The following is a 22295-nucleotide window of genomic DNA, read 5'->3' as shown; positions in this document are numbered from 1 at the left end:
TCACGAGCAATACAGTTTATAAGTCTAATATATACATTTACCATTGAAACCACAGACATATTTGGGTTTCAGTTTGATTGCCTATTCTGTTAACACTATTAAATATGGAGTATTATATGAACATACAGGGGAAATTCTATAGTTTTTTGGACTCCCAAATTGCTATTGAATTGTGTCTCCAATTAGGCGTGAGTTCCACAGCTATCGCGCTCATCGCACCAGGTTTTACCGCGTAAAGCAGCTGAACCTGTCTAAAGTTCTGTGTAGTGCACCCAAATGGCTGAATTTTTGCGGATTTCTGCTCGCCACCTCTGGAATGTGCGAGCAGCAATCTGAGTGCCCACGGCATTCGTGCCAGTTCGTAGCAACTATTTGAAAAGCACCATTGGGCGATAATTACTATCAGGCGGCCAGAACAACATTTGCATTAACCCCACAGTTTAGAATGGCTTTAGGATTACAGCTCACACACTGTACATTTGCAGAGTGTAAAAATGGTACTTCTGTTATAAATGGGAGTACAAGAACAGGTCCCTCAGGCTAATTTTATACCGGTGTTTTACATCTGCGTTCTCCCAGAGAAAACTGCAGTCAATATTAACTAATTAAAGGCATTATCTGTGTTTAGATAACTTTTGTCTTTTAAGGAGCAAACCCTTTAGTTTAAAATCTGTATTCTTATCCTTGTAGACTAGAGTTAACTCCAATCTATCAATCCAAAATCTGTATTTTTTTAAAATTTGTTAATAATGCAGTGTTTTTCAGCTTCAGCCTTCTTTGTATCATGGCGTCAGTATTCCCCTTGAAGAGCCCATTTTTGGATTACATTATTTGCTTTGTATCAACAGTTTGTGGAGTGGTGGTGTAATAACTTGCAGCATTGTGTTGAAAAAAACCATTTCATTCAGTGATCATATAACAGAAGGAAAGGTGATACCTGATGCATGACACTGCTAAGAATGTAGCACGTTATGCTGTTCTGATAACCTGCGGCTCCTTTGTTAGCTATCTGTAATAGCTTAGTTCATTATATTTCTGTTATGTGTTGGGAAAGTCATACCGGTCCTTTCTCTGTCACTTGTTGTGGGTTCATACTAGTTCCAAGAGACGGATATGCAACGGGAACGGAGCGGATAAGAATTGAGACACTAATTGTAGTCCTGTTCCACTGCAGCAGTAAGCAGTGTTATTGCTGGGTCAAGGCTCAGTGGAAAAGGGTCCCAAAAAAACCCGGGTCCAGTGACCTGAGAATCCAACCCTGGTAGCAACAAGAGTTGGACACTGGAAGGGACAGTGTTCTGTTTACAGCATGGTGAGATCCGGACTTCCAGGTGCTTGGAGATTTTGGGTACGGGATGGAGGTAATCGGAATCCTGGCGCCAGCATCCCGACCAGGTTACAATACCGACATAGAGAGGCAAGTATCCTAATCTTCCCTCCCCGGTGTCTAACAAAACCTCCCCCCTAGTGCCTAAACCTCTCCCCCTAGTGCCTAAGCTCCACAGCACACAGGTACAGTATGATGGGGTCTGACCCGGTTTGGAACAGTGTTCAAAATCCTAGGTCAGACCCGGGATTTTGGTGGAAAAGGGGATGTGTAATCTGGAAAGAAAAGTTTGTTTACCACATTAAGGTAAAAACTTCCATATTTGTCACTAGCATGTAAGATTGCCTTTCACCCAAAAATGAAGTTGTGTTTCCAAAAATCTAAATAAAGTGTCAAAAGTAGAAGTAATGTTTTACTTGTATATTAAATTGATTCTGTTAAGTAATCTGCAGGAATAAATGATACACAGATGGGGCTAGGCTAATCTAGTTACATGACTCACAAAATGACACAGCTGGCAAACAAGATGTTACCTAGTGAATGCACCTCTTCCACCCAGTTTTGCTATAAGGTGATTTCTACTTCAGGGTCCATAGGGGGTCCACAGGGTTGACCTTGGGGTATAGGTTGGGAACCAAATCCGGGCACCACGCAGTTAAAGCTTTTAGCTCCCAGGATGCACTTGGGTCCACTCTCCCTATAACCCCGCCCCCCAGCCAGAGGCACCTCAGTTTAAGTTGGTGCCCGGCCGGAGTCGGGTCACCGTTACTGCAGGGGGGCTGCTTAGCAGCCCCTAAGCTTAAAAGAGTTTTATTTTATTATTTTTTTACTACTCTTCAGAGCGGCAGCATCAGACTGTCCAATGGACGTCTGAGCTGCCGCTCCTACACCCCGCCGGCGCTGCGACGCCAGTACAGATCTGGGGATCGCAGCGGGACCCCAGAGTCTGTACTAGCCGGGCTCTGGAGGAATCCCTGGGCTGCTGCCGGATCGACGGGGACAGGTAAGTCGCGTGGTCACCGCTTGCGGTGACCCGCGTGTACATGCAGCCTTATGCCTCCGGTCTCTGGGGACAGACCGGAGGCGCTAGCGGTGGCGGCGGGCTCCCCCTCCATGGAGGCATACCCCGCGTGTCCACAGCCCACCAGGGATTATAGCGGCAGCGGGAGCCGGCATCCCGGGGGGTTAATTGCTAGTCAGGGGAGGAAGCCTTCCCTGTCTAGCGGCTCCTCCCCTCAGCTCAGCGCGCCTTTCAATAATACAGTCTGGCGTCGCTGAGCTGCTTCCTCCGCGGGCCACGCTTCTTCTGAGGTCTCCAGCGGCCATTTTCTCTCTGTGGTGCTGCAGAACTCTTAGGATGTCAGTGAGCCCAGTCCCCCTGCGTACCTGGCCATTTTGGGTGAGTGTACACAGCGCTATAGCCTTCCCAGACACTGAATCTGGGCAGTTGAATGTAGCGACATTGTGCAGTATATTATATGTCATGCTTATGTATGTATATATATTTTTCTGCATTGTATGTGACTTATGCTAGTGCTGACTGTCTGCTTTTTCTCTCACCTGTCAGTGTATATCTATCCCTTTTCTTTATCTGCCCTAATACAGGTGTACCTGGGGTGGTTCTGAGACCTCACATATATATATTTGTTAATATCTGTGAGGTTTGTCACATACTGTTGCGTTCTGCACGTTGCCATATTTTAGATGGAACTGTGAGTTGCGTACGCTGATAATGGGTTCCTGCAGGTAATCTTCGCGTCAGTCAGGACCGGTATGGCGCTGCTTAATATTTCCGTCAAGATAGTCAGATATATCTGACCAGGAGATTGCACACGATACTGCACCCATTATTGCTATCCTGCAAGTCATAGCCTGCAGGAATTAGTGCGGAGGATTTTAACTCAGAAAGGTTTACGTATGCGGCACCATCTGGTGCCGGGCCCCTTGCACGACCCCCTTAAAGGGCGTTGTTTCTCAGGATCCTCTCCTTTGAGGATCGCCGGGCGGGCCCCATTGTCGTCACTCGCTGGGAGTTACTTCACCATACTGCCCTTTTGAACTCGGGGTATCTCGCAATTTCTTGCAATTTACCCCTGTGTCACAGACTATCGCTCCCTGCCGGGGTTTTTCACAGTACATGAATTACCTCCGATACCACATCGGTCTGTCATTCCCCTTGCAGGGATTACCACAACGGCCACCCTGGTGGATGTCGTTTTATACGAAATACTAATTGGCGTGATATACGCCCTGTGGTTACTGACCAGTGGCTCTGCCGTGAACTGGATGGTATATTCGGCTCTTTCCCTCTAACATGGGGGGGAGCCGATCTCAAGTATTATTATCCCTGCTTTGGGGCTGGTAGCCAGGCTCATTCTGGATATAGAGAATGTCGATCCTGCACCAGTATCATACATCTCCCGTTTTCTGCCCAGAGGGTGGATCTCATAGCGGGAGTCTGGCTGTCCCCAGATACGAGGAGTCACAAAGGCCTCCTGTTTCCCATTCCCTGAGGGTCCTCACAAGTAATGGAAATCCCCTTCTGGGATGGATTTGTATGTTAATCATCGGGTTACAGGCATTAATACGCCTCCCATCCCGACCTGGACGAATTTTACGGATCCGTAGGTGGTAACTTTGCCTGAAATCAATGTACTCAAGTTTTCAGGGCCTGTTGCCCGTCCTACCATGGCCATCGCATGGTGATGCTTTGGTGACGTTTTTCCCCTCCAACACGTCTGAGGTTCAAATATCTTTTTGCCGCTCACAAAATATGCAGTGGTCATATGTGGGATTACCTCATGGGATGCCGGTCTTCTAACTTTCAGGGTTTCGGCGGCGTCTGTATCCGCCGCAGTACCCTATGGCTGCGTTATGGGAAAGCAGAGGTGCACACTCCTTCCAGGGGGAAGTTCTTGTTTGGTCCTGACCTTGACAAGATCGTTGCATCATTGGCAGTATCACTAATGGGGAGATACCGTCTTTAGCTACTCCCACTACATTCGGACTAACTCTGTTAAGTCTTTTTGTCCTCAGGGTCAGCCTAAAGGCCTGTTTTTTCCTAGGCTGTCGGCCTCCACGGGGGCCACCGTATCCAGTACCGAGCAGTCCTGGACTTCCGGACGACCCTGTTTCTACACCTGAGGATATACCCTCAACCTGACGGGACAGGTCTACATCTGGGGAATTTCCAGAGTGAGGTACTGATTCTCAACGGCCTCTCATTGCTCATGCAGCCTCCTCACAGGCATTGTTACACGGGCCCTTCTTCAGAACTGATCAGGGCCTTACAATCCCAGAAAGCTATACAGTCTTTGTGGTAAGCAGAGCTATTTCGGCCAACCTCACTATCTCAGTGAGGGACTGGTTGTTCTACTTTCTTTTTGGGGCGGTGACCGACTGGTCCTCCTTTGCCTATACTCTGTCTCAAATCCCTGAATCAGATTCCAACGGTGCCTTGACTCAGGTGGAATCATCCATGCTCCATCATCCGATGTTTGGAACCTGGGGATTTTATGGTATATCCGAGTATTCAGGATACGTACCTACGGGTACATACAGAGCCCTCTCATCAGCATGGGTTCAGGTTTGCTGTGCCACAGCAACACTTGTTAGTTTCGGGCTCTGCCTTTTGGGGCTGTCCTCAACTCCACCGGGGTTTACCAGCTTTATGGATTTTCTGACAGTTCACCTGTTCAGTGTATCCGAATGCTCCTTTCTCTGGACGGTCTCCTACTTTTAGCAGGATCACCAAGGTACTTTACCGCCAGGTCAGGATAACCGGGGCTTCTTCTCGTCACAGAAAAGTCCTCCCTGCATCCCTCACAGGGTTTTCTTCATCTGGGAGCACTGCTGGATTCTCAGAATCTGAGAATTTTTCTGGCGTAAGACAAGATCTCCACTCTTCAACTTCGAGTGTGCGGATATCTACGCAGTCGACATATGTCATTACTCTTTGTGATGCGCGGTCTACCAGAGTGTCTACCTTTTGGTAGGGTGGAATGTGCTCAGTTCCATTCCAGGCCTTGCCATAATTGACTCCCCTCCAGATGGATCGAGTTTTTTCCATCGGATCGCTGTTCGAACCATGATACTTTCTAGGGAGGCGAGTTGGTCTCTGTCCGGGTGGCTATGGCCATCTCGTCCAGGGTGTTCTTTGCTAAAGACAGTGTCTGGTCCGCATTCATTTCGGGGCAGTTGGACGTCTGTCGCTTCTGCCCTGCCACTTAACTTGTTGATACTTTAAGCTGTCTTGGACTTTCACTCTGGCCTAACCCTTTTGTCACGGTTAACCTGAATAGGTTCAGTCCGACAGTGTCACAACAGTGGCTTCCATCTAGGCAACACTGGTAGTTGGGTGGCAATGTTAGGAATGTCACCCATTCTGACATAGTCCAAGGGTCTTCTCCTGGCCAACTCTGCGGTGTTTATTCCCGGAGCTCTCCATTGGGAAGCGGGCTTCCTCAGCCATCACGGCGTGCATCCCGGGGACTAGTCTCTTCTCCAAGAGAGGTTTCAACTCCTGGTGAGCAGAGGGGGCCTCCCTGAGGGGATTGATCCCCATGGCCTTCTGACTCGATCACACATTACCGGTGTTACAGTCCAGCTCTAGGAGTACTGAAGCTACCTTCAGTGACTCTTTGTCAGTGAAGTGGTCCTTCCACTTTGTGTACCTGTGTCCTCCGGTCTCCCTTCTTCCTCGAGGTCTTCGGAAGTTTAATTCGAGATGGAGGGGCTTTCCTTCTGGGGGCTCCAGGTCGTCCCAGACATCACTGGTACTAAGATTTTCGGAGTCTCCTCCTCGATGCTCCGTTCCTACTGCTTCACTATCTGGACCTGTTGTCTCAGGGTCCTTGTTTTTCCCTGGATCTGGATCGCTTGTCTTTAACTGCGCCCCTACTGTGGTCCTCGGGCTTCCCTGGCTCTGTCTTCATTGAGATGTTTGGAGCAGATAGGCCAGACTTTGCTGGGATCTGCCACGGACTGTGGCATACATAATTCTTATGGTATCGTACCTGTCGATACGATCCTCCGGTGTCCAGGATTTCCAGATATTCTGGCATTCCTTCCAGCTGGCTTGGGTTTCACCCTTGGCCTGGCCTTCCTGACAGTGCGGATTTCTACACTGTCGGTATGGTTAAGATATGGAATTGCTCCGCTCTGATATCCAGTTCATCCTTTGGAGTGTTTTCTGGATTATGTCTCCACTTGTCCTCCCTAGGGACTCCTGGGGAGTTAGTAGTGGTTCTTTGTTCCCTCCGGGGACAGTCAATGGAACTGCTGGTTGTGATAGCCATTACATGGTCTATTGTTTAAGCTCTCTCTCTCTCTCTCTCTCAGGGTGTTTAAATCAACCAGGAGAGTGTCTGAATGGGGAGCGTTCTCATGTGGCTCCCTCTTCTGGAGGGCATCATGTCAGGGTGTGAGTTGCTCTCGCCCTGTGTTTCTTCTTAAAGTGGTTTTTAGGTTCCATATTATTCTGGAACTTATGGTATGGCCATTCAGTTCCCAGTCCTCTCGGCTGTTGTGGCCTCATGGACTGTGGTCCGGCCTCTTTGGCTTTATGTGATCCGTTCAAGTTCCTTATGGTAAGCGGACTCCTTATTGGTGGTCTGCGGTTTCTGGTTTTCACAGGAAACGATGGCCGGCCTATAATGAAATGTTGACTGGATGGCCTCGTATGTCTTCCTCAGGGGCCTACCCATGGGTGGGCATTTCTGTCGTTGAGGCTTGTTTTTTTCTCGGGCCGTGTAACCCTCGTGGGCGGCTCGTCGTGGCGCCTCGGCTGTTTTGCCTTACTAGGTGTCCACGTGGTCTTCTGTCCATACCTTTTTAAGGTTCTAGGCATTGGTTTCCTTTGCCTCTCAGGATGCTTCCTTTTTGGCGACGGATTCTCCTCTCAGCACAGGAGCGTCCCCACCCTTGGTTGAACTGCTTTGGGACATCCCCAAGGTCAACCCTGTGGACCCCCTATGGACCCTGAAGTAGAAAACAAGAGATATGGTAAGAACTTACCTTTTGTTATCTCTGTTTCTACGAAGTCCATAGGGTCCACAGGGCGCCCGCCCTGACGCACCTGGCTTCATATGGGCTGTGTTACTGGTCACCGGCTTCCCGTCTCCTTTTCTGTGAGTATGGTTCTAGAGTGTTCCAGTTTTCTCTCTTTTTCTCTCCTCCTCCGGCCTTTGGCTACTTACAATCTGAGGTGCCTCTGGCTGGGGGGCGGGGTTATAGGGAGAGTGGACCCAAGTGCATCCTGGGAGCTAAAAGCTTTAACTGCGTGGTGCCCGGATTTGGTTCCCAACCTATACCCCAAGGTCAACCCTGTGGACCCTATGGACTTCGTAGAAACAGAGATAACAAAGGTAAGTTCTTACCATATCTCTTGTTTTATTTGTTGTCCATTTATATGATCTACAGTTTTCCTGGGAACTGCATGTCCAGGAGATAGGCAGTCTGTTGGTTGTGTATAACCTGTACATTTTCATGTTAGAGCACTGAAAGAATAGTCATTTTAGTGATTACATTTAGTAAGGAATGAGTTTTATCATTTCACTTGGCTGTAACCCAAGTAGTTATAGGAACAAGATGTATATTGTTGTGACCTGTGCATGAGAATGGTGTGCCACACATTGTCTGCCATATCTTTATTGCAACCTAATGTAATTACTGAGTGTGAGCTACACTCTGGGATGGAATTGCAAAACTGCATGCAGGCAACTTTGCAATTTGGCCATTGCTAATATGCAAATGCAGCAGGAGGTGTATGACAGCCCCTGCTGCATTTGCAGTCCCAGCACTGCGACCAAGGCCACAGGCTGAAATCGCCATTGCGACCATCTGTAACGATTGTGGACGGCGCCGGGCCGACCGCTAGCTGAGTAAGCCTCAGCTTACTCAGGCCGGTCGGCTTGTGCGGCCAGGAAACTGTGTCGGTGGACGCAGCCCCTGGCCTTGCCACTCCCGGAAAATGCAGCGGATGCACCCCCGTTTCCAGGAACACCAGCCGTGCTCGCCTCTGCCTGTCAATCAGACAGAGGTATAGAAGGGGCTGCTTGCGGTCACACAGGACCTGTTCTGCACATCCACAGAACGGGTCATGCGCAGATTCCCGATAATCGGGGATTCTGCGTTCAGCATTTCACATACGTGAAACGCAGAATCAGCCACTCTATCCACTAACTTTGCCAGTGGTGTTCTGGGCATCTGGAGACAAATTTACATTGAAAATATCTGCAACACAGGATGCAATTTGCCACTATATAAATAGTTGTAACCCAAATGCAGTTTATAATAATTTTGATTCATATTACTATACAGTGAAGTCTTACTACAGAAGGTACCACAAATGTCCTGCATTTGTAGATTGCTTTGCTTTCACCCTTTTTAACCAGTTCATCCCAAGCAATCTCTATGGTGTTTAAGTCTGCTCCATGACTAGAAGCCTACTGTCTAGTTCTTTTACTGAAAGGTATATTTTGAGCTATTATCTTGCTGAAGGATGACCCCATGACCAGAGGGTATTTTTATGGCACTGCGATATTCTGTGGTAGCCCTTTTGGATCAGGGTGCTAGTCACTGTTCATATCACCGTCTCGGGTTACAGCAAAGGGCTCAGGACCATCTTACTTCCTCTACAATGTTTTATGATTTATGTCACAGGGGCTTTTTTCTAAGCAAGTCCCAACTTCCCATCATGGTCATGCCCAAAATCTAAAATTACAATACTCTTAATAGCTTAACATATAGTGCTTTGCTATTAGGATTATTGCCCTTTTTAAAGTTTAGACTTAAAAGAGGCTGGAAGAAGCAACTTTTCTAAGCTAGGCTGTCTCTTGGTACAGTGGTTCCTAAACTGGGTGCCACGGGTTGATGGTCCAGGACTAAATCAAATTATTTACAGTCCATGCTGATACTGTAGGGCACCTTTTTTGATTTGAAGTTTGAGAACCACTGGCTAAGTAAATAAAGCCAACAAACTGAGGGGGACCATCTTTTCACCTAGACAACAATGTACAAAAACCGTGTGCAATGAAGGTATACAATTTTAATTCATTGAAACATAATACCTTCTTGCAGACTTCAGTAGTTCACTGGCAGTGCTTCATGGCCCAGACGAACCTTTTTCATAGCTGAAGAGCAGTTGTAACTTCTTTACCTGTTACTTGTTCTCAGCAAAACGCCTTTCGGTACTTTTTTATTTTTTTTTATTTTTATTTGCTCAGCTAAACTTTTTTTTTTATTTCCAAAATAACCTGTGTAGACTTTTATAAACTGATTGGGGGTTTGGTTCTCTCCTCCCTGATATTGCATTTCCTGTGCTGGTATTAGTTCTTCCTTAGTAAAATGAAGTGGGAAATGCCACTCCGTGGAAGCCTGCTGTGATGAGGAGAACAGACAGAGGAGGGAATACAATGTACCTTGTAACCATTGGAAAAAATTTGCCTCTGGATGCAGGCGAAAAAAAGTGCAGAACTGGGGTTTGGGGTGCAAAGTTGCGGGAACACCCCTGCAGCCTTGGGACAGTCCCCCAAAGGTAAACTGTGTCAAAAAAAGTTTCAAAAAAATACTTTAGATCACCCCAAAAAAGTGTTTGTTTTGGGGGTGGAAAAGTCCAAAGTTGGGGGACAAACTTAAATACTAGAGAAATAGACTCCAGGGGGTCCCCCAAATATGCCCCAGGTGTTTTTTTTTATTGCAGATACTTGCTGAATATGCGGGGGTTTTTTGTTTTTTTTAAACCATGCTTGCACCCATTTTCATGTACCCCAAATTTGCTGGTACTACTTATTTTTGCCAAAAAAACTGCTCAATGCTATTCTTCACCACTTGTGCAAAGACGCTAAATAGCAGATATTGAGAGCATTTAAGCACCCCAAACACCTTCAGCAGGGCTATTCGGGGGTATCCATAGTGATCCCCCATGTCAGTGCATGTTTTGGGGGGTGTCAGGCTGATTTCCCCAAATCTGACGGCACTTTTAGCTGGTTTCAAATTCGCTGGGATGCGTTTTCACGTCCTTTGGAATTGAAGAGGGCGAAAAGCGGCCGCACGCACAGTGTTTTCTCCAATAATGCGCGATGTAGGTGGAAAGTCCGACAGGCGAAAAGTACGGGACTTTTCGTGGCTAATTGAATATTCCTCCTAGACTGTTTAGATTTCTTTTCCATGAAGAAATAGAACATGTTTGAGAAGAGGGCTCCAGCCAACATAAGAGGGCCTCGGACTCAGTCTGGTACTTGTGGGTGGCAGGGTAACTAGTAATTTGAACATGTCTCATGGTGTACTAAGATGTGGTTTTGTATGTCTGTGTGATATAATGTAACATAATGAGTCAAGGCACAATTTCAACACTGTGCTAACATGTACAAGGGTGGTTCAATAAGTAAGGTAAAAAGACCTCTCGCGTGTGTAACGTTCTCTATTTCATTCTAATTTCTCACCAGGCCAGAGCAGTTAGACCACTGCTTGCCCCCACTGCCATTACACTGCGCCCCATAAGTCATACTGTCCCCACATCAGTTGTAAGATGGAGGGGCTGGTGGAACATGGTCAAACAATTGAGGTGCGTAGTGTGATCCGATTTCTGCATCTAAAGGGTACATCAGCAGCTGAAATTCATCGCCAACTTGTCTATGTGCATAGTGATAACGTCATGTCACGGGAACAGGTTTGGGGTTGGTGCACTGCCTATGATAACTGCTTATGTTACTCATTGAACCACCCTCGATTTATATTGTGGAGTGATTATCCTACTGTGATAATCCTATAAAGACTTTTTAGTTTTGTTCTTCATGGAGGAGAGATCACCTTGAGCACAAAAGTTCATCTACCTATAAAAAGTGTCAATCTGTTCACACAGGCGTTCTCCATATATCTTAATGAAACATGGATACAGGAGAAGGCTAGTTCTGGGCTTCCTCTATCACTTTGCCTGGGTGCTACTGTGTTTCTGCAGTCACACAAGCGCTGCAAGCTATAGCATGCTTATACCCTGTTACATTAGCATTACTTGTGACAGGTAATATATATATATATATATATATATCTCTGACCTACACAATGTGATGTGCAGCATGTTAATTACATTAAACCTGATCCATCTTATCAAACTATTGGTTATTTCTATAATGGCTAATGTGTGCAGGTGGTAGCATAAGGCAACAACCGTGACATTTCTTCTTGGCTGTGATTGTTGGGTCTGTTCTTTATCAGTTGCATAGCAACACTATTCCATTGTCATGTTTGTCCAAAGCAAGGTATGCCGATATATGAGCAGCAGGGGTTCCTTGGATACATCTTTTATTTCTCCCCTCCAGCACTGGATGGTTCACTTCACATTAATGGAAGCCTGTAATGCCTAGATCAGTCACACACTTCTTTACATCATGGTTGCACATACATTTCAGCAATATCTGCTTAAGTGATTTAATGCTTTTGCAAAAATGAATGGATTTGGTGGTAATTTTCAGCACTTATTTCATGAATGTAATTGTATTTCTTGATATATATTTTCATACGTGTCTGTGTATATATTTTATTTTCTGGGATTTGTTGCCTGTGTTTATAGTGTTGGCAAAACAATAGATGATGCTATGGAACAAAGCAATAAATGGCTGAAGAGCTGATCATACATGAACCACCTGTAGTAGTTTTTGGCTGTGCATATCTCTTGTTGGCCATACACTGTCAGATGAAACGTCATCAGACCAATTATCTGAACTTGCCATACACTGTCAGATAAATGATCTCTCTCTGATGGGGAGCAGATATCCATTATCAGATCCAAACACCAATTATAATGTCTTTGGCTCATGCTGAAATATTTCTTATTGCCATCTGATTATTGGTGCTCGGATGCTGTCATACACTGTACAACTGGCTCAACCAGCCGATGATTGGACCACTAATTGCACGGTATGAGGCCACCTTTAGGCTTAGAAGATAGTGGCCTCTTACTTTGTTTCTGTGGCTGATGTCACTGCTGTCTTCCAAACACCTGAGTTTTGTTAGCAGGAAGGTGATCTCAGCACTTAATGTTGTGGGCATTGCATTACACCAGCTAGAAAAGGAATCGCCCACTGATCAATTCTAGGCCTTGGCTACTTTATTGCTGACTAAAATGTATATAATCTGGAAGCACTGTTTGAGATCCTAAGTAGCGTAAAATGGTTCCTAATACACATTGTATGGTGAGTGTGGCAATCTTTCTGATTGCAGAATAATTGGCTGCTGTCCAGAACTACGTCTTATAAAGTTGTAGCTCAAAGAAAATGTCAACCTTTCTACTTCTGTATCTATCTATCTATCACTGGAGCCCGGGACTCAGTTACGTGTACAGCTTGTTTCGGTGCCTTTCCTGAAACAAGTATATATGCAGCAGACTGGAATCGGTCAATGAATAAAAGACACTGCCAGTGCCTCAGTCAGTGTGATGTCAGTGTCTTATTCGTTGACTGATTCCCGAGTGCCTTCCAGTCTGCTGTGTATATATTTGTTTCAGGAAAGTCAACAAAAAAAACAAGCTGTGCACATAACTGAGTGCCGGCTCCAGTGATAGATATCTATCTATATATTTCTCTTTATTTTATTTTTTTTGCTTCTGGTATATACTATAGACAGAAACTAAGACGTGTAAGGAGAGGAATCTCTTTAATAAGTAACTGAATAAACAGTTAATCTTGAATAACATTACATTTGGTTTTGCAGGGCATGCATTTCGTTTGGGCCTAAAAGCAGATCTATTGGTGCAGCAGCTAAAAGCCAGGTAAGTTTTCTGAAATGTGTTTTTTTTTCAAATCCAGACATTTGCTAATCACTTACAAACTATTGATTGGCTCGGTTGTAATGTGTTTTGAGTTTACATGTGGGGAATTCAATTGTTTTTAACAGGGTTTTAATTAACAGGTACCTAATGGACCAATTTGATTGTTGCTTCGGGCATTCGAGCTGCGGGTGCAAACATTACAGCTCGCCGCCTCCTTAGGTGGAGAGCAGAAATGTCTGAAGTGTCAGTGGTTTGGGTGCCCTAACCAGGTCTTAAGATAGATTTAGCTGATTTACATGACTAAACCCGGCGCTTTGGGGCGCGGCATGCGTGAAAACTGTTGAACGATCACACCCCAATCTCACATCACTGAAGACGGGAGATTGGGAGCGATTCAATTGCTCTTTCACTCCCAAAGTGTCTGTCTGCTCTCCTTTAGTGTAAAATATATTCTTAGTTCAAAGCCTGCTGAGAAGCACAGCTGTCCCTGTGTGATACTATGAAGATGACACCTCACCATTATGTTACTGTGACTGATATTGTAGTATGTATTTGGTTATGCTTTGTAAGGCTAGTCTCTGTAATCTCTGTACATGTACCGCTGATTTTCCTGACTAAGCTTGCTTTGTTTATCACATGCCACATCCCTGTTTCCCCTAATGTGGAAGTGTGCTAAGGAAATATTTCCTTTTTCTAATCACTGAGTTTTAAAACCTGCTGAGTAATTTTTCCTGGTTTCTCTTAGATAATTTCCAATGCAAAGAACACGCTACAAGGCTTCAAAAGGTTTCATGGCCGAGCTTATACAGACCCATTCGTCCAGGCCGAGAAACCAGGTCTGGCCTGTGAGCTTGTTGAGTTACCAACAGGTTCAGCTGGTATCAAGGTAAATTTCGTTTTAAGAGTATGACAAAGCCCAACCTTCACTTTTTTTTTTTTTTTTTATTGTCAACTGTGTATTTTTAGGGTGTTCTTTTCAGAAATTTCAGGGACAAAGTCGATCAGTCCCCCTCCCGCACGCCCAACCTTATATAATGATTGTAAAGGTAGTTTTAAAAGTATATCAAAATCTGTGTTGTATCGTGTAGGTCATGTACTTGGAAGAGGAACGAAACTTTACCACTGAACAAGTGACTGGCATGCTGCTGACCAAGCTCAAAGAAACCGCAGAGAGCGCAATGAAGAAACCTGTAGTTGATTGTGTTGTTTCTGTAAGTCATTTTCTCACTTCTAGAAAGTCACATATGTCTAATGAGGAGGATTGTGCATAGATCATGGTATTTCAGAAATATGGGCTAAAAAGTATAAAAGCTCATGAGAACCATGGCCAGTGCAATACCAGATCAGGATATACGGGCCGAGCTAGTCATGATGTGGAGAAGAAAATCATTAAGACTATATTCACACTGATGCTTTCCACCCAACGATCCCATTTCCTCCCCCTTTCAAGAAATTATATTTATTTGATAGAGATGCAAGTATATTCCGTAAGATATATGGTCTCCCGATCAGGAGGCTAAAAGCAATATTTCATATGGAAGCTAATGTATCTTTATAAATACAAGTAAGATATGCAGGAGAGCCAGCACGACCAGGCTTCTATGATAATGGGCAACCAGATTCAATTGTGAAAATTAAGAACCTAAGTAAAAGTTTTCATTTGTAGACAGTTGGGCTTTATTGTCTAGATTTGAATATATGTTATTTTAGATGCTTTTAGTAGTATTTTCTATTAATTTAGCAAATTCCATAGAGCTAATTCTAAGCCCACGTAGTCATCACCTACTTTGATAGACCTTCTTATGATGTGGCATGTGGGGATGTTTCTGCTTATTGGTCCTGATACAGCCTCATGTAGTCCTGTTCAGGTTATGTGGCACATTATGGTGCATACACACGATCAGATTTTTTCTTCAGATATGGACGATAACGATTTTAAAATCGTTCAGTCGTTCATATCTGATGGAAAATCGTTCATATCTGACATGCCTGAACGATGGACGATCAACGATGCGCGTTCCCGTTTGTCAGATAACGATATCTGACATCTGATGGGTTTGCAGTCAGACTTGGACGATTCCATTCATTTAATGCAGTCAAAAATCGTTCAATCGTTCAAATCGTTCAAAACTTTGGTCAAATCGTCCAAATCGTTTAAATCGTTTAATCGTTCAGTCGTTCATCTGACAAATCTGACAAGTCTGACAAATCTGACCGTGTGTACGCTCCATTAGATGTAATGACCATGTGGTTTTAGTTTGTGAAATGTTAATGTTTAACCTGTTAATTCCCTGCATGTGGAGAATCTGTAGAAGGTGCATTGTGCTGTGCAGTCTCTCATATACTACTACCATTTCAGGTCCCATGCTTCTTCACTGATGCAGAGAGGAGGTCTGTAATGGATGCCACACAGATCGCTGGGCTGAACTGTCTACGACTAATTAATGAAACTACTGCAGGTAACAGATGGCAGAAACAAATGAGAACTGCTGAAAGAAAAAGTCCTTTCAGACTACAAGGGAGCAAATGACTTGTTCTGAAAGCAATCTGTATGTTTATGCTGCTAAGATGTCTTCCCATAAAGAGGTTCTGTCCATCCCGGTAACCCTGACAGGGACTGGGGGTTTCAGCAGATTACTTTTTTTGCTGGTCTTGAAGACAGTGAGAAGTCGTTTTCTTGCTAATTAAAAACTGAAATCTTCAACTTCTATCTTATGACCCTCACAACATAGGTTTGAAGTGCTTGTAAAGCATTTGAAACAATGTGCAGTATAAAAGTGTGTGGTATGTGATTAGAAATTCCTGAAGTAAAGCAATGTATAAATGGGCAGATACAGGGTTCTTCTTGCAGCTGCGCTACCACATCACATTCTGTAACCTGGTGGTAGCTCTAGCAGAAGTCCCACTGGCTGGTCTATGCAGTGTTTTCTGATTCTGTAGTATAGAACTTTAAAATCTTCATTTGTCATTTTAAGATGTCAGGGTGGACAAAGTGATGTGACAGCCTGCAGGTGGAAGCGGCTAACTTGCCTCCCCAAGGGCTTCTGGGATGTAAAATGTAGAGCGAATGATGAGTGCAACCAGGGGGGTGCTTGAGGCATTTCCCCACCACCCAATAACCAGAGATATTTTGCAGTGCGATGTATGAGGAGAACGACTCAGAATCTTTAGGGGTCTAGTTACTAAACGGTGTTAGGAGGCAGAGTGAAAAGTGTGAAGTCTGTGATAAGGTGCCAGCCAATCAGCTCCCCACTGTCATGTCACAGGCTGTGTTTGAATAATGACAGTTGGGAGCTGATTGGCTGGCACCTTATCACTTTTCACTCTGTCTCCCCACACTGCATACTAAATAGGCCCCACAGTCTCTTGTTTGCTGCTTCTGGTTTCAGTATCACACAGACCCATTCTTATGCTGCGGGCTCCATTACAGAAGTACTGGGGAAAAATGGCTTCATGGAGAAACCCCTGGAGCTCCTGCTAGGGGTATTTAACAAGTTGTTAGATATTTTAGTCAATAGAGCAGCTTTAAAATGAGTTGTACCACATGAGTGAGCTGATACATTAGTCATTCCTAATATATGATCTTGTCAATTATACTGTACCAGTTATACTAATACTTCCACTTTTAAACTCAACTCTAAACCCAGCTCAATACACAAATTACAAATTCTCACTGATCTTGGAAGTAGTATTATTGTGTTTGCTGTAATACAGGTTCTTTTAGCGTTTTAATATTTTGTGTTCTTTAGGAGACGCAGGAAACCTTGTCCTATAAATGCTTAACAGGAGTGCGGCCACTTTTATCTTCAATAAATACATAACTATACCGCACTAGTCACACAGTATAGAGAAGGTACAACACAAAGGGGGCAATTCATCCACTGGTAATGGACGGCCATCACAATTATTCAATTGTTGTTCCAATTGGGTGCGAGTGTTGTGGGCGCCCAGGTTTCTGTTCGCACCGTCCTGAGGTGGCAAGCAAAAATGCGCAAACAGTGGGCTGTTTGGGTGCCCAAACTGCACTTTGAACATGCTTCACAGTACCGTAGACTGGTTTAGCAGATTTCTGTGGATTAACCTGGTGCATTTGGGCATAACTGCGCCACTCATGCCCGATCGGAGACACAATTGCATAGCTCTGTTGGGCCCAAAAAGTTATTTTATTCCACCCAAAGAGAGAGGAGGAAAATAAACCTAAAAGGAGCACTAGTGAAGGAAGGGTGGGCACACAGTGTTGCACAATGTATACAGGATGTTTATACTTCTGTTCCCTCTTGTCATCCAATTGGGTGTAAAACTGGCGAATTACAACTACTGTAATTGACTTGGCAATGGCTTGATTGGACACCAGCCAATCAAAAGACTTTCCATCTTTTGCACATGGTATCTTATGAATTTTTGTCTACAAAGACCTGACAACATGCAGAGTGTGAAGAGAAGCCCCCTTCACTCCTCTGCTGCCCAAATCTGTTTTCATAGTAATTTCACCAAATTAATACCTTGTGTTTGGGACAATTTTTGCCTGGTGGTCTAGATAATCTTATCTAGCTCTGATCCAAATAAGCAGCGACCCAAGAAGGACAAGGTCTCCAGAGTGCTCTAAGAATTTGATTCTACTTCCTAGGTTTTAAGACAGATTGTGTGCTTTTCCAAGAATGCTGGGGCTAAAATGTGCCCAGTATCCAGAGCGTTGTCTTCTGGATTCTTACATGCCTCACAGAGGTGCTGATCCAAGGTAACAATGGAGAATTGGGTTTACTAGATAGCAAGCCCTTTGTAAGCTGTTACTTCACTACTGCCTTGTTCACCTAAGCCGAGGGAAGCCTCAGGTACCACACAAATGGTCATGATGGTCTCGTTTTTCTGCTCTGTGCCATCCTGCAGAGCCAATACCTTTAGGAATGGTGGTCCTGCATAACCATGTTATGGAGGCATCCACCTTTTTTGGAGGGAGTCTCATTTAACAATATCCTAAGTGGGAAGTTCACTACAACCTGTGTTAACACCTGGTGCTTACGCTCTAGCAAAGACCACGCTAATTAAATCTACCAAATGTGGGGAAGAAAGAGTAGACATTTTTGTTTTTGCATTTTCCTTAAGGTGTTCGGAACCTTGATGTCTTGAATGTTTAGTAGATGGTGCACCCTCCGTATTAAATCTTTTAGCACTGCCTCCCAGGATTCTTCCTCCACATGTAAAGTCATCAATCAGTATTCTCTACCATCTTGTCATCCTCCTGGGAGAAGTGGTCAGTCTGATGTGCACCAGGGCTCTAAAGCACACTCCGATACTCCACTTCATTGATTTTGACAAGCTTGTACCCCAAGCTTGTTTGCATTGGAACACAACAATGCCTGAAGCAATTATGCCTCATGATGACTCTTCTGTGTGCGAAAAGGAGTCTGAGAGGAACACAGACCAGACAGCTGCAGAAAATGAACCTCCAACATCCCAACAAATCTGAGGGCACTCACTTTACTACACCCAGAAGTGTATAGAAAGGAAGAGCTGGAGATTGCCAAGTTTTGGTGGGCTCCTCTGAGTGCAATCCTGCTGAGGAAATGGCACTGGCACTTAAGTGCCTTTTCCAGGGTCCAATACTGAACATAATCACAATCCATAAGATAGCCCCCAGACTGTGCCTGGTAGGAGGTTATTAGGCAGGTGCAGGTCCCAGTAAAGGAGTCAACCATTGCTTCAGTCTCTTTCAGCAGACTAAAAGGAGTTCACTTACCTTAGTCTGCGCTTCTGTAGCACAGTCAGTGTTGTTCATATTGTACCCGGTGGTGCAGCACCTTTGCTGGTAGTGACTGGATACCCAGTGACCATCTATCATAAGAAGCAGGAGAGGGGCAGGGCTGTTTGGGCTGAAGGATGTATTGCAATGCTAACTCCCCATCCTGCTTCAGCCCTGAACAATAAGACTGCTTAATGCTGGAGAGATAAAACAGCCACTTCTATGAGCAAGAAAAAGAAGCTCCCTGCCGCAACTGGCTCTAGAGGGGGAGGAGTTTCAGGTTTGCTGTGGAATTGTGTAGTGTCCGCACTCCTGCTCAGCCTATATACCCCAAAGTTTCCAGTGTCTATGGGATTATAGAAAAATGTCTGCAGCTTGGAAGGTATAAATGGAAGAAAACGATTTTGGCTTTGCTAATGTAAGTCTAGATTTATTATGCATCGCTGCAGCAATTTTTGGCTTGTTGCAGTAAATACTTGAAATGCTTTCTGTCATTGTGGTTTTGTTTGTCTTACAGTTGCTCTTGCTTATGGAATTTATAAACAAGATCTGCCTGCCCCAGAGGAGAAGCCAAGGATGGTGGTGTTTGTAGACATCGGCCATTCTGCATATCAAGTATCTGTGTGTGCTTTTAACAAAGGGAAACTCAAAGTAAGTTACGGTTTTACATTCAGCGGGAAATATTTTTATTTAATAATTTTTTATTTACAGTGAAAACAATATTTTTGAATAAGAAGCAAAGTGTAAATTCTGATATATATATATATTTGGTTTTTATTTGGTTAATACTTTTACTTATTAAATAAAAAAAAAAAAGATTGTATTTGCAGAAGTATTAATGAATCTGGCGTTTGCTCTTTTTTTTTTTCCAAAGTATAATAAATGGCTGTCATAATGAAGCCCCCATGTTTGTATAAGTGGCTTAATTTTCCATTTATACATACAGGCATAGGCTGGGCTGTTTTGCACAGAAATCCTTAACCACTTAACCGACTATTTTTTTTAACTCAACCAGTTGTGGGGCCCCCATTGTAAAATTACTCCACAACCCTCAATAAGAAGTAGCCCTCCTCCAGTGACAAACGATCATTAGCTTTATCACCCCTCATCCCCTTAGTGGGATGAGGGACAATAATGATCAGTGGCAGAGCCCCCACCCTGACCCTCAGTGTTAATGGGGCCCCCAATGTTTTAGTGCCCACTCTTTGTGTGACTGTTTATACAGTATTGTTTTTTTTTTATATATTCTCAACCACAGCCAAAAAAACGATGCAACATAACCACCTCCCTGCCCACCCTAAAAGTTGACCTCCCCTTCCACAGGTAGCCCTGCCCCCTCACCGTATTACAGAGCACAGTAAAGTGTGTAGCATGCACTCAGAGGAGACTGATTCTTCTCCTACCCCCCCCCCCCCCCCCTTCCTCTGAGCAGGAAGAAGTAGAGGGGCTGATGATCACACATCAGCCCCTCTGTACAGAGGTCAGTGGCTAGAGGGGAACTTCAGTTCCCTTCCAGTCACTCTCCAGCCTGCCTCCTGACTGCCGACATCACAGCCAGGCCCCTCCAGGAAGAGTAAAGATTTTCCTCTTGCATGGCGCCAGAGAGCAGCAGAACCCGCGGTTGCATGGGATGCGACCACAGCAGGGAAGGCCCACCTGCCTGCTATAGCATCCCATGCGATGTCGCCAGGCAAGTGGTTAAAGGTTAATTCAACCAAATTCTCCTCTCACTCATGTACTTTAACACCCTCCCTCTTAAATCACTCTGCCCAACCAATGACCACCTCCTCTCAGATCACTTCCTTTCTCACGCCTTCAGGACTTCTCTTGCCCTGCTGTGCATCCTCTGGATTACTCGCCTCTGACTCCCGCTCAGCCTCCTAGCCTTTAAATGTACCTTAAAGATTGACCTTTTCACTGATGCCTTCCACACCTTCTAACTATCCAAATTTCGCACCCCACTGCTTTGCTTCCCCATTGCCTTTTTAAAATGTAAGTTCTTGCAAGCAGGGACCTCTCTTGTCTTGTTACCTAGCTATGCATTCTGTGGATGGTAATTATGTATATCAATTTGTTTAAAATCTGTAAATTCACTTTATACCCGTGTATCATGTTTGTTGCCTATGTATGATGCTAAGGAACCTTTACTGCACCTTAGAAATAAGATGATGTTTTCGCCCAAAACCAAAAATATTATTTTGGACGGAGTTTGTGATCTTCATAAAATCACAGTATCCTACTTGCTTTACCTCAGCCCATTTGGTCCTGTGGTGTTTCAGATGGTTCCGACAGTGGATCTTTTCTGCTACAGACATTCTTTTCCCAAACTGCCACAGCTTTGTCATGGTCTTGCGTTACATTTCCAAGAATGCTAGGCTTATGCTGCATACACACTATCAGATTTTGTTTAAAGATATGAACTATTTTTACAATCGTTATCGTTCACATCATTGACATGTTGGGCATGCATCAACCAATGATGCGCGTTCCTGCATGTCGGATAACAATATCTGACATCGACTGTGTTTGCAGTAAGATTTGGACGATTTAATTCATTTTAATACTAGAAATCATTAATCGTTCACAAAATTGTTCAAATTGATGAAATCGTTCAATGAAATCGATCATCTGACAAATCTGACCGTGTGTATGTACCATTAGTCTATACTGCTTCTCTTTTTATATCCATCAGGTTCTAGCTACTGCCTTCGATCCTTTTGTTGGTGGAAGGAAGTTTGATGATGTTCTGGTTAACTATTTCTGTGAGGAGTTTGGCAAGAAGTACAAGCTGGATATAAAGTCTAATATTCGACCTTTGCTGCGACTTGCCCAGGAGTGTGAGAAGCTGAAGAAGTTGATGAGTGCAAATGCTTCGGAGCTACCGCTAAATATTGAATGTTTTATGAATGATATTGATGTCTCTGGATCTATGAACAGGTATGGGTTTCTGTTATAACTTGTCAGTATTATTCCATCTATCTTCTCTTAAGGGAAATTTAATTTGAGATTTAATAAGTGAGAAGCAGTCAGATTGGTATGTAAGAAATGTGGCACCATAGCAATGAGCCTGCCCAGCAAGACTAGATTTCATGTCCTCTTCATAGGTCCCCGTCACCTATTCTGTATAAGCAATCTAATAAAGGTGAGGAAATCTTGAGCAAAGGTATACCAAACCCTCTTTTGGGTAATGTGTGAACCAATCTGTGGCACTATGGTATTGGTAGCCTTCTTATCCATGGCTAATTACACACTGGAGCAGGTGGTGACCATACTTTATATTGTACGTATGTATAGTCTCTTACACAGTTATATCCAGCATGAATGAGTCCTGCTTTCTAAGTATATAGTTTTTCTCTTAAATATCTTGTTTTGAGATTACTGCACAAAGTTGCCTCATTGACAGATTTAGCTATTGGTGTCCTCCGATCATGGTTTATTAACTTTTTAAGCCATTGTCTCTT

The 22295-nt window shown here is 44.2% G+C and overlaps 1 protein-coding gene across 1 annotated transcript in view; it reads left to right on the top strand.

Moving 5' to 3' along the window:
• HSPA4 (heat shock protein family A (Hsp70) member 4) overlaps positions 1-22295 on the top strand; it is a 47946-nt gene that overhangs the window by 3509 nt on the left and 22142 nt on the right. Inside the window, exons 2-7 of the mRNA XM_088444121.1 lie at positions 13037-13094; positions 13840-13980; positions 14183-14305; positions 15454-15553; positions 19352-19485; positions 21527-21771. Of these exons, the coding sequence (XP_088300247.1) occupies positions 13037-13094; positions 13840-13980; positions 14183-14305; positions 15454-15553; positions 19352-19485; positions 21527-21771 (801 nt within the window). The remainder of the gene's footprint in view (positions 1-13036; positions 13095-13839; positions 13981-14182; positions 14306-15453; positions 15554-19351; positions 19486-21526; positions 21772-22295) is intronic.

This window comes from Taudactylus pleione, unplaced genomic scaffold, assembly GCF_031769625.1.
Source record: "Taudactylus pleione unplaced genomic scaffold, aTauple2 ptg000349l, whole genome shotgun sequence".
NCBI classification, from domain to species: domain Eukaryota; kingdom Metazoa; phylum Chordata; class Amphibia; order Anura; family Myobatrachidae; genus Taudactylus; species Taudactylus pleione.
This window is presented reverse-complemented; position numbering and strand designations above follow the sequence as displayed.